Source organism: Propithecus coquereli, unplaced genomic scaffold (genome assembly GCF_000956105.1).
Source record: "Propithecus coquereli isolate 6110/MARCELLA unplaced genomic scaffold, Pcoq_1.0 Scaffold239, whole genome shotgun sequence".
NCBI lineage: Eukaryota > Metazoa > Chordata > Mammalia > Primates > Indriidae > Propithecus > Propithecus coquereli.
This window is the reverse complement of record NW_012147941.1, coordinates 3,522,372-3,535,215: the sequence shown is the minus strand read 5'-3', so window position 1 is coordinate 3,535,215 and position 12,844 is coordinate 3,522,372. Positions and strand designations below refer to the sequence as shown.

Genomic DNA, 12,844 nt, shown 5'->3' with positions numbered 1-12,844 from the left:
AGAAATTGCTGCTGTAGATGGGTCCCAACTCTAACCTTTGAGTTAGGTAATATACTGAGATTCAGAAGTAGCTTCACAGCTTCCATAGAAGTTGAGTGCTATGTTTTAAAATTATCAGCAAAGTGGATAGGAAAGATGCCTGGACAAAATATGTAATAGTTTAGAACCCTGGCTTGTATAATTGGACAAAAATGGACGTTATTGTACACTCCAGCTTTGCCTTGGGCCCTGTGTCCGAAGTGGTGATGCCACTGGGCAGGCCTTTGTAAGTGTGAAAACTGGTTCCAGAGGAGTTGGGCAAACGGGGAGCACATTTATTTCCTGGCTAAGCCTTACTAAAGTTTGGTTAAGATGTATCTGGCCCCAATTTTTTTTTTTTTTATGAGATTGTAGCTCTTCTGGAGAAAAGTTCTCTTTATCCCTTAAAATTCCATAGTGTAGGGAAGAGTGTGAGATTTAGCTCTGATAAAAGGGGTCTGAGCTTGTGGGTTAGTTTTTTTCCTCTGTTCTTTCTATCCCTACTTACTGAAATTACTTTCAACGATTATGAACTATTACTTCTGCCTCATTTTCTTCCTGACCACTTGCTCCTAATTTAGGTTTCAGTTAATGACATTTTGATAAAATCCCGTGAATACATTTGAAGATTTTACATTTAGCCTTTTAACACCATTTAATCAAAACTTCTTAGTACTTCACATTAATAAATTATATGTCTGTATTTTACCCAGGAAGTATTGAACTTCAGTACCAAAGGGTTAAGTATACCATTAAGACAAGTAGTAGTTATCTGTTTAATAAATGCCTCTAACACTTGACTTGCTTGATTCAGTTCAATTTACTAATTTACATAATTCTTTTAAAACTCACGGCATAAATTTTTCTGTTAGGCAAATACAAAAATTAAGGTATGTCTTAGAGAATAAGATTGTATAATATATCCATACAATGGAATATTATGCAGCAGTTAATTATTAATGAAAAATTTCTATAGTGTGAGAAGGTGCTTATGATATGTAAGCTATATGTGGGACATGCTCTCAGCAATATTAAATATATTTACATGTGTGAAGAAACAGAAAAAAAGACATACAGAAAAGAAGTACACCAACTGTGAATAGTGAGCGGTTCTGTATGGATGATTGTGAGTTTTTAGATTTTTATTCTTTATACTTTTTTCAGTTTTTTATGCTGACTGGGTGGTATCACTTTTACAATAAAAAATAAATCCAATATGGGGTTGTAAATCATGTTACCGCCTACCTCAGTAAAGAGTTAAAATATATGGTGGACATTCAAGGTAAAACTAAAATTCACAGTTTTCCAAAATTAATGGTAGCAGTTATGAAAATCCTGAAGCATTTTAGTTCAGTGTCTTGTGAGATTGTTATTTTTTTTAAATAAACCTTTTCTTATTGAAGTATAACACACATATACAACAGTGCACAATTCTTAAATATGTAATTTATGAGTTTTCACAAAGTGAACATACTTTTTAACCACTTGATTTTATTTTTGTTGTATTGTGCTGATATTTGTCCTTGACAAAATTTTCAGAAAAGTTCCACATAAAAAAGTATATTGTTGTTTAGCATTTTGTGGTCTCCAGAAGTTATTTCTAGGCTTTGCACTTTTTGGTCTCATAGCTGCATTAGCTCTTTGTATTTTTACAATTTTCAGGGAACTCTAAAATTTCACTCAGAATAAACATTGTTATTCTTAGTTTGTGGTAGGAAAACTGGCTTTTAAAAATTAAAAAAATGAAAGAAAATAATAAACACAAAATATTGACTTCGAGCCTCTGCAGATTTAATTTTTCTTCCATTCCCAACTGTGGTGTGTGTTTTGTCCCAGTCGGCTGGCTGTGTGGAACCTGATTCCTATGCATCTGCATCTGATGCGGCTTAGTTTGCTCATCTAAAGAGGCACATCAGGAGCCATCTGGAAGTGTGTCAGGCTTAGAAATCTGAGACCAGACTGGGAGGGCCTTTAGAGATCATCAGCCTAGAGGAGGAAACTGAGGCCTGGAAATTTACAAGCCTTGCCCAGCCAGGGTCATAGAGTTATTAGCACCGGAGCTGTGTCTAGACCCTGAACTTACACTCCCTTAATAAACCATGCTTAGTCCCTCTTCTCATCCAAAAACTCACCCTTGCTACTAAAAATACAGTCCTGAGACTGTGAAATCAACTTATCAAGAAAGATGAATTACCTAACACATTTTTCAGTCAAACTTCTTAATGGGAATAACCCGACAGAATCAACCTTTTTTGGAATACATCCCTTGGGTGACTTCAGGTGAGTGAGAGACAATGTGGCAATGGTGTAAATGATGATCCGCAATTGTTTAGAGTGGCTCTGAGAGTACATTCAACTGGAATAACCCTGGCAATAGGGAAAGTGTAGTGTGATGTTGACTTGTGACCCTTCCCTGGGGAGCAAGCTGTGTCAGGAGACCTAGCAGTACTTCTGGAACACAGGGTTTCTAGGCCATGCTCCCAGGCACTGGACAGGAAGACTGGCTGCTGCACCTGCAAGATGATCATCAATCATAAAATTTGGGGTTTTTGAGATTTTTTTTAAGTTGCCTAAAGGCAAATAGGTAAATAAAGCTGCTCTTTGGTTTCCTAAGGGAGGTCAGGCAACATATATTGAGTAAGTGTTGATCACTGTAGTAGGCTCTGGGGATTTAGTGCTTAATAAAACATGTCTGTAAGGACTTAGTCTATGGAGCTGACAATTCCAAAGAAAGATAACCATTGCCCTCCAGAAATCTTGATTCTGTTAGTATACTGGATTAGGGACATGCACAAGAGTCTCATCAGAGCAAACTGGCTTTACCTATCTGTGAGTTTGTATCCCGATGGAAAAAGTGTCTTCTAAGTCTCACATGGCAGCCACCCTTGGCCTGACCTTCTGCACCACTCTCCGCAGTCCCATCTACCAGATCCATTCTATCCTTTCCCATTTTCTTCCCTTCATCCTTAGAGGCCAGACTGATTGCTTGGCCCCAAATGTCTATGGCTGTTCCTGCCTTTGAGTTTTTGAGCATGTTTTCACCCTCGTTTAGAATATCTCCTCACTCCCCTTCTGCTTCTCCAAATCCTGCCCAACCTTCAGGGCCCAACTCAGTCCCCATCTTCTCTGCAAAGCCCTTCCCAGTCTTCTTTCCTCAGACTCAGGTAGCACTTCTTCCTCTACCATGCTGTGGATGACATAGCTATAATTTGGCCTAGCAGTAAAGAGAATGGACTCTGGAGTTAGACTCTCTGGGTGACCTTGTGCTGCAACCTTTCCTGGCCTAGAGTTCTTCATCTATAAAAATGGGAATAATAATTGTACTTGGCCCAGAGTTGTACAGGTTAAATAAGCTTGTACTATTAAAGTCTATAGAACAGTGTCTAGAACATAAATTCTCATTAAGTAGTTGCTGTTATTATTATTCCTTCTAGCTTGTATTTAATCATGGCCTCCCACGTGTTATTGTTTAATCATTTTAATTGTCTATTTCCTGGCCTCTAGTGAAATTGTAAAGTGAATTGTGAAGAAAGAGACTTGATTTTACACTTTTCGTTTACCCTTTTCAGTATTACATGTGCATATATGTATGTAATAGTTTCATTTTAAGCAATATGTATAGGTCCCCAATACATATCACTTAAAACTGTAGTCCCCAACCCCTGGGCCAAAGACTGGTACTGGTCTGTGGCCTCTTAGGAACTGGGCCACTAACTGGGCCGCACAGCAGGAGGTGAGCGACAGGCAAGCAAGCAAAGTTTCCTCTGTATTTACAGCTGCTGTCCATCGCTTGCATCACCGCCTGAGCTCTGCCTCCCATCAGATCACCAGTGGCATTAGATTCTCATAAGAGTGTGAACCCTACTGTAAACTGCACATGTGAGGGATCTAGGTTGCACGCTCCTTATGAGAATCTAATGGCTGATGATCTGAGGTGGAGCTGAGGCAGTGATGCTAGTGCTGGGGAGCGGCTGCAAATACAGATTATCATTAGCAGAGAGGTTTGACTGCACAATAAATGCAATGCGCTTGAATCATCCCAAAACCATCCCTCACTCCCCCCACCCCTCCATCCCCCATCCATGGAAAAATTATCTTCCATGAAACTGGTCCCTGGTGCCAAAAAGGTTAGGGACTGCTGACTTAAAATGAAACTATTATTGTAGTAAAGAAAATATATGAAACAGGAGTAAGGAATTGAGGAGAAAAGATTGGCTTCAGTTCACAGATGGAGTTTTCTTACGAATCTTAGAGCCCATGATCTGTTCATTTTTCGTTGTTGAGTCTAATGAGCTCTTCTGCCACAATCACCAGAAGTATGAAGATCATTTAGTAGCAATTTCAGGAGGTTGTCATAGACTCTTTGTTCTTCTTGGTCCACGGGCAGGAAGGGAATCTCGGACAGTAAATTCTGATCTATCAGAATATCTCAAAGCAGTAATGAGCAAGTGGGTCATGAACGAGTTGTTTTTAACATACTTCCCTTGGTGGTGGGGGGAGGGCCTTCATCTTCAGCCACCCTCTTCCTCCCTGTTCTCCTTTATCACCAGCTCAGATCCTCACAAATGCCATCTTCACCTGTTAGTGTTCACAGACATTTGGGGGAAACTGAAAGTTACATCCTAGTAGGAAGAGGTGGGGACCCGGGTGGAATCTTTCAATAAAATTAAGCCAGTTGTGGACAGGAGTCCTCATGATGGCAGGAGCTGCCAGCGGGGTCTTCTGCCATCCACCCAGCAGCCTGGGACCTCAACCAGGGTCTCCCACAGCCCTGTGGGTGTCCTCTCCCAGGTGAAAATGCTGTGTTTCTCCTTCTAGGCTGGAACAAGACATTAAAAAGTTAAAGGCTGACCTGCAGGCCAGTAGGCAAGTGGAACAAGAGCTCCGCAGTCAGATCAGCTCCCTCTCAAGTACCGAGCGAGGGATCCGCTCAGAAATGGGCCAGCTCCGGCAGGAGAACGAGCTGCTGCAGAACAAGTATGTGCACCTTTCCAACCTTTGGCGGGAACCCAGCAGCCTCACCGTTTCTCTTGTTTCCAAAGATTGGAGCACAAGATTTGTGGTGACAAAGGGACCTAGCTGAGAGGTTTTGAAATAAAATGTTTAAAATACTTGATTTAGTACCAGACATTCGACATGTTTATAAAATCTATAAAAACTTATTTCATTGCAACAAAAGTTTATTAATATTACTATTTTGCCTTCTCTCATTAAATAACTTCTTAGTTTAAAATAGTAATAGTTATTAAGCTTTCGTGATAATAAAAGTAAAATTGACAAGTAGTTCTACCACAATTTGAAAATCTTGCTCCTTTGAGGGAAAGTTACCAGAGGATTAGACTAAATTTACTTTGATTTCCAGAACTGAAAAATGGCATTGAACTTTGACTGATTTTATTTGAAGAGCAGGCAAAAAGCCAGCTCTTCTTTGTGAATTCCTTTAGGCTTTCCATTAATTCATTCTGGAATTACTTCTTGACTCAATTGTGGGTCTGTCCTTTTTTTTTTAAAACTCCAAGCAATGTGTGTGGTAGTGATTACTATTATAAGCTCTGGGCTTTCCCCATTGACAGAGGAGTTCAACGTTTTTAGGATTGTAACCAGAAGCTAAAGCATTACAGGCAAATAACCTCTCTATTGCTTTTGATCAACATTTGTGGTGGTTCTAACATTGATACACAGAGAACATCCCAATAATCTCATTTCATGTTGATAGGAAAAGCTTAGGTGTTGGGGTAGCAGGCAGGGAGTATGGCTAAAATTTCTGTCTGAAATCAAGCATCCTGTGACTCTAACCAAGAGGTCAATTTTGGGACACTCTGAGAAAATGTCCTGCAGCTGGAAGGGAAAGGCTGCAGTAGGCTGCAGCATAACTGTATTTAGGAAAAGAAAAACCATCTCTCTTCTACCCCTCACCTCAGTTTCAGTACGGCTGGTCCCATCAGTTGTTCTTTGGTTGAAATGAAGTTTTTTCAAGGTGCTCTGGGGCACTAGAATTAGTTCTACAATTATCTTCCCCTCTGTTAGATTTCTAAACTTGTTTTACCCTATTTTCTGGAATACCTTCTGTAAATTACTTACCTTAACAGAGCAGAGACTAGTTCTGATTCTCTGTCTTGTAAGGCAGCTTGTTTGTGGGTGTTTAGGAGTTATTTAAGAATAATGACAATGTTTTACTTCGGCACTCTGGGAGTTGACACTTAGGATTTGCTGTTCAACCTCCTGTTTACTTGGCCTTAAAGTGATGAAGAGAAGTCATGTTTCTCAAGGTTTACAGTGTGCATTTCTAATTGTAAAACTCTATGTGACAATCATTCCATATAGGTTACATAATGCCGTGCAAATGAAGCAAAAAGACAAGCAGAATATCAGCCAGTTGGAGAAAAAGCTAAAAGCTGAGCAGGAAGCCCGAAGTTTTGTAGAAAAGCAGTTAATGGAGGAGAAGAAGAGGAAGAAGTTAGAAGAAGCCACTGCTGCTCGGGCTGTTGCATTTGCTGCTGCTTCAAGGTATGTCCATGTCACGTGAGTGTTTAGTCTAAGGTTGGCTTTCCTTGTACCAAGACAGACATGAGAATTTGATGCCTTGGGCAGGATTGGACATACAACAACCATGCACAGATGAATTGCTTTTAGTACTGTTTTATTAGCTGGTTTAAACTCCATCTCTGCAAGCTTATACTGTCTTACAACAACTTCATCCTTTAGCGACCTCATCTATGAAATGGGATGAGGGAATCACCATGCCTCCTGTACCTGGGAGGCAAAGTACTGTTCATAAAAGGATTTCCAGTCACTTTCTGTAAGGCTGATGATTACTAATTGCTTTGAGTGATTCCATCTGGAATTTTGTTCGCTTTAGAGCAGTGGTCCCCAGCCTTTTTGGCACCAGCGGCCAGTTTCATAGAAGACAAATTTTCCACGGACTAGGGGGTGGGGTGCAGAGCTCAGGTGGTGATTAGTAGCCAGTTTCCTAACAGACACAGCCCGGGGCTTGGGGACTGCAGCTCTGGAGACCTGTCATTACTTTCTATTCTTATGTGTGTGTGTTTCTGGAGTTCTTTGCCTAAAATGTAGAAAAGATAAAATTTTGGTTGCCCAAGCACTGTGTACTGACTGCTCATGTCTTTTTTGGATATCAGCAAACTGTCAAATGAGCTGGAAAAAAAAAGTGAAATGTGAGTCTCTATTAGATAGCATTAAATCGGTAGAGTGATGAAAATGGGGACTACCTCCTATATCATTGAAAAATATTCCTATATGCAAGAATCCCAAAAACTGATAATGTAATTGCCATCTAAATTCCAGCAAGGAAAGAAGATAGTTAAGAACCTTTGAGGGGCTTTTTTGGTTTTTGGTTTTTGAGGTTTTTTTTTTTTTTTTTTGCTTCTACTTTAGTTTATTACTTTTTCTTTGGTATTTTTTTTTTTCTTACTAATGAAGTCCATCTGCGTGGTGGGGGATCAGTTATGGGGTTGCAGAAACAGAGTGAGAGTAAATTGTTATTTTTTTCACTTTTAATTTCCATCCTAATTTATATCAATGTGATATAATTCAACTGTGATTTTTCCTTGAGTTTTGCTTTGTTGTACTAAACAAGTAATTTACTTGCCAACCTTTGCCATGTTAATAGCCTTCTTCTGGCATTTGCAGAATAATTAATGAATCATTTCACCTTTTAGGAAATAACAGTAAGTGAGAACTCTCTCCAAGGTGATCCTGCCTTCCAGCAGAGCTCTAGACTGCAGATGGCTGAGCCCACTTGGCCCATCATCTATACAGACTTAAAAGACCCTTGACTAGCCTGCCTAGGTTGTGGGTTGTTTGTTTAAAGATGTGTAAGCATTTCTGAAGCATTTACACTCAGAGGAAACTTTCCTAAACAGCCATCTAGTGTGGCTTCTTCTCTCCTTAATTCATCTAGCACCTACCCTTTTTAAAAAAATTCCACTGACGAAGATATAGCAGTTCCTTAACCATATTGTTTAGTGTCTCCCATGCCTAAGAATCAGTAGGTTGGTTTCAGTATCTACCCCAAATCCCTTTTGCCTCCAGTCAAGCTTCTTTGTTTTGACCTTATTCCTGGACGGTCTTTGTTTGCCATCACTTATATAGAGCTGGTTTTATTCTTAAGTAAATCTCAGGGCATAAATCTCTCACTGGACATTCCTTTTTGGGGTGTTTCGGAACCCAAACAGTTCAGCAGCTTTGGACTGGCCATTGCCATCATCTCTTTTAGCTTGTCCTTATTATAGCCCTGAGAAGCAGCCTAATGCTGCACCCTTCTTTTTCTGTTTACTCTGGGTTTGTGGCAACTCTGTGACTAAAGAAAGGTGAAATCCCCAATGAATAGCCCCTCAAAAGTGGAGAAAAAATTTTTTTAGTTCACTGTCCCCTGCTGGAGCTAGCCTATGTTCAACTCTGTCTTGCTCGGCTTTGTGTGCATTGTCCCAAGTCACCGTGGCTTGGTGGGAAGTTTGCTAGATTGGAAAGCTAGAAAACCTCAGTTCTTATCCCTGTTCTGTGACCTAAAACCAAGGTGATCTGGGACTAGTGTTTTATCTGTGTAGTCTCAGTTTTTTATCTGGAAAATGGGATAATATACTCTAGGTTGTTGTCACAATTGAAAGGTATAGCATGGACAAGGTACCTAGCTTAGTGCCTGGCTCATGCAGACACTCGACTAATGATAATTATTTTAGATCATTGTTGAAATTATCAAAGAATAGAATGAACAGACTGAGCCAAAAGCTAAAACCTGACAGACCCTGGAGTATAAAAGAAATAGCAATCCTGCAATATAAGTAAACCTGTAGTTTTTAAATCATTGTATTTCCTTCTCTTCTTTTTCAAAAGGGGAGAATGTACCGAAACCTTACGGAATCGGATCAGAGAGCTAGAAGCAGAGGGCAAGAAGCTCACAATGGACATGAAGGTGAAAGAAGACCAGATCAGAGAACTAGAACTGAAAGTCCAGGTAATAGAGGAACAAAAGACTTCCTTCATACTGGAATTCCTCTTTCATGCTAGACTTGTGCTCTATGTTGTAATGGGGAGATAATGCCTTTTGATACAGACCAAATCCCATTGCATCTGAAAATCTCTATGTGACAGAAAATATTTGAAGCTCTACTCTTGTCCAGCTCATTTTAAGTCATATTTAATATAGCCGGATTCTAACACAATCCAGAAATGTTGACAGTCCCTTGACATGTTTTATACCAGGATTTGACGACCAGAGATTCATTTAACTTTTTCAAGTTATAGGCCAGATTAGTGTCATTTGGAACTTACACATCTCTTTTTAGCCCTAACCTTCTGTCCATTGCCAGGGAATTGACCCTCCTGGATGGCTCTGAACCTTGCAGATTGTGGTTCTTAGCAGTGCATGATGAAGAAAGGTGCTAGTGCTGTGCACGTAGCCAGGTTTTTGGGCTATGTATACCATAGTCAAGTATTTGGCATTTAAAACTAATGTCATGTATTGTAAAATTACAGTAATTTGAATCATGTAGGACTGGTAAGAAATTACTGGCACGTCAGTGCAATAGAATAGATGACCTGGAGACAAAGCCTAAAGCATGTGGTAAAGATGGCATCAGAGATAGATGGAAAAGGTGAGGATTCGTCAGTAAAAGGTTTTGGAATAGCTGGATAACTGGAAAAAAATTAGAAGCTCATCTTATACCACGTGAAAAGAAATTCCAGATGAAGACTTGAATGCAGAAAAAAAAGAAATTATTTTTTAAAAACTAGTTGAAAATATAGTAGAATGTATTTGATCTTGAAACAGGAGACTTTCTAAACATAAAAGCAATGGAAGAAATCACAAAGCAAAAATATAATAAAAAGTCAATAGGGGAAGGTGCAGATATTGCAACAAATTTTATAAAGAAAGAATTAATATTCCTTAATATATACATAGCTCATAAAATTTCTGAGAAGAGCTCAGACATGGAGAAAAATAGGCTAAGCATATGAACAAATAATTTACAGAAGAAATAAATGATAAAAACGTAACATATCTTCATCAGTCACAAAAGATAAGCAGATTAAAATTAGATATCGCTTGAAATTAGCAAAGAATTTTTAAATGATAATATCAATCTTTGTGAGGATGGGGCAATATAGGCCTCATACATTGCTGGTGGAAGTGTAACTTTCTAGAAAAGACCATGAACTTTTTTTAAGTATTTCTTTGTAGTAATCCAACCTAAGGTAAATATTTTAAAATCTCACCAGTGATGGTTGTACAAAGATGTTCATAGTGGTGGTATATATTTTAAATACAAAAAATCTGGAAACAATATTAACAGTAGGAGATCTGTTTAAATTTTGGTATATAAACATTCAGGAATATCATACAGGCAATAAAAATTTTATTTCCAAATAGTTGAAATCAAGTTTAAAAGACGGTATACAAAACTGTATATATGGTATTAGTCATGCTAAAAGATAAACATGCATAAAAAAGACTAAAAGAAAATATATCAAATTTTTCATTATTGGTATTATGGGTAATTTTCATTTTCTTTGAACTTTTATATATTTCTAAGTTCTCTCTAATAAATTTAGATTTCTGTCTTAAAAAGAAAAAAAATTCAAATATCTTTATAAATTAATTGGCTACATTACCAGCTATATTACCGGCTAATTTTGCAGTATGCCCTGTCAAAATAATTAACATTTTTGCAATTTTTGGTGCAAGTTGAGAGAAGAATTTTGGCAAATTTGACTACAGCATTACAGTAACATTTGCAAGTTGCCAGCAAGGAAAAAGTGCTCCATGGTTCTGAATTAGGCTTTTAAGAAAGTGTTTTGTTTGGAGGCAGAGCCCATTGTTATCTAGACACATGCCTAGCACAGTCAAATGATTATCTACTAAATGTTTTTGTATGTGCATACTGCCTTATAAGTACATTTGGCACTTGCTCTAAGTGGTAAGGTCTAAACCCATGAAATACCAGAATTGTGTATTCTAGTGGCCAGGCCAAGTATAGTGGGATTTAATTTGTGATTTCAGGCTAACTTACAGACATAGATACCAAAAGTACCTTGTAGCATTGCTGTTTTGATGATATTGATAGGAGCTTCGGAAGTATAAGGAAAATGAGAAGGACACCGAGGTGTTAATGTCAGCCCTTTCAGCCATGCAAGACAAAACGCAGCACCTGGAGAACAGCCTAAGCGCAGAGACGAGAATCAAGCTGGACCTGTTCTCTGCACTGGGTGACGCAAAGCGGCAGCTTGAGATTGCCCAAGGTAGGAGTGCGCAGGCCCCTGGTGAGGTGGTGTGACTGAGAATGCACAGGGATGCAGAGGGCAGATCTCCCCTTAGAGCTCTGGATCAAAGGGCATTTCGATTTTCTCTTCAGGTGTTTTGGTAAGTGCCCAACACTGTAATGTAGAAACCATCACATTAAGTCATTCTGCAGACATATTGTGAGATGAGAACATGTCAAGTGCAGCGCGTACAGAGAAAAGTATGATTTCTACGTTCAAGGAGCTCACAGTGTTGTTGAAGAAGTAGAGAACCTCAGGGTCATGAAAAGGGTGCTTTGACACAGAAGTTATACGGAGCCTGCGGGAACATAGAAAGAGGCAGGGACTAAAGCAATCTGGGGAGCTGAAGAGGGCTATTTCCCAGGGGAGCTGATGTCTGAGCTGGGAATTGAGGAAGTAGTGTGGTAAGGGGTAGGGGTGAGGGGTAGAAAGGCATCTGAACAGAAGAAACAACTTGGGCAAGGGCTGGGAGGCTAGGTGGGGCCTGATGTGTTCCGAGCTGCAGCTGGCTCTGCTTGGCTGGAACAAAAGTTGCAAATAAGGGAAAAGTGGGGGAGAGTCTGGAAAAGAGGCCATCCAGTTGGCAGATATTTACTGAGACCTACCATGTGCCAGGCATAGTGAGAGTCCCTGAGGATACAGCCCTTGCAATGACATGATGAACAAGCCAGCAGGGAATATGTCACGTGGCAATAGATGCAATGACCAAAATAAAGCAGTGGTAAGACAAGATATGTATGTGTGTAGGCCTCTCCTTTTGACATGGTAATCACCAGAGATCCCTCGACTAGGTAGTATTTGAGAAGAAACTGAAAGGAAGAGAGTGAGCCTTGTAAATAGCTGAAGGAAAGCACTTCTGGGGAGGGAGCAGCACGTGCAAAGCCCTGAAAAGGGAGCACGGGTACAGGTGCAGCCTAGGTGGTGGGGAGAGTTGTTGGAGGCAGGAGTAGCAACAGATTTGTGGCCCATGGAAAGATATTGGGACTCTGAGTGACATGGGGAGCTCAGGAAGGCTTTTGAATGGAGGCATGATAAATTTGGATTTTGTCTAACAAAGTGATTAGTCTCCGAATCAATTAGAGTACTAAATTGAGTATAATACTGAAAAAAATAGAATATAGACTACTAAATAGAGTACTGAAAAGAACTTCCAAACAGTTGACTTAGTGGAAGGAAAAGAATATTTCAAGTGGGGTGCAGTGGTGTGCACTTATAGTCCCAGCTACTTGGGAGGCTGATATGGGAGGATCACCTGAGCCCAGGAGTATGAGACTAGCCTGGACAACATAGTAAGACCTTGTCTCTTTTGAAAAAAAATTGAAAGAAAGAATTTCAACAGGGACTTACAGAGCAGTTACACTGTACAAAACATTGTCTAGAAGCTCCAGGGCAGAAAAAGATGAATACAATACAGTGCATGAAGTTTGGTCTTAGAGACCCCTTTATACTCTTAAAATTACTACTCCAAAGAGGTTTCTTTAAAGTGGATTATATCTTTCCATATTTACCTACTAGAAATTAAAACTTAAAAAACATTTATTCATTT

At 39.4% G+C, this 12,844-nt stretch overlaps 1 protein-coding gene across 1 annotated transcript in view; it reads left to right on the top strand.

Annotated features, from left to right (window-relative positions):
* TMEM57 (transmembrane protein 57) overlaps positions 1-12,844 on the top strand; it is a 55,208-nt gene that overhangs the window by 37,156 nt on the left and 5,208 nt on the right. The window contains exons 7-10 of the mRNA XM_012645917.1: positions 4,837-4,995; positions 6,343-6,525; positions 8,872-8,992; positions 11,103-11,277. Of these exons, the coding sequence (XP_012501371.1) occupies positions 4,837-4,995; positions 6,343-6,525; positions 8,872-8,992; positions 11,103-11,277 (638 nt within the window). The remainder of the gene's footprint in view (positions 1-4,836; positions 4,996-6,342; positions 6,526-8,871; positions 8,993-11,102; positions 11,278-12,844) is intronic.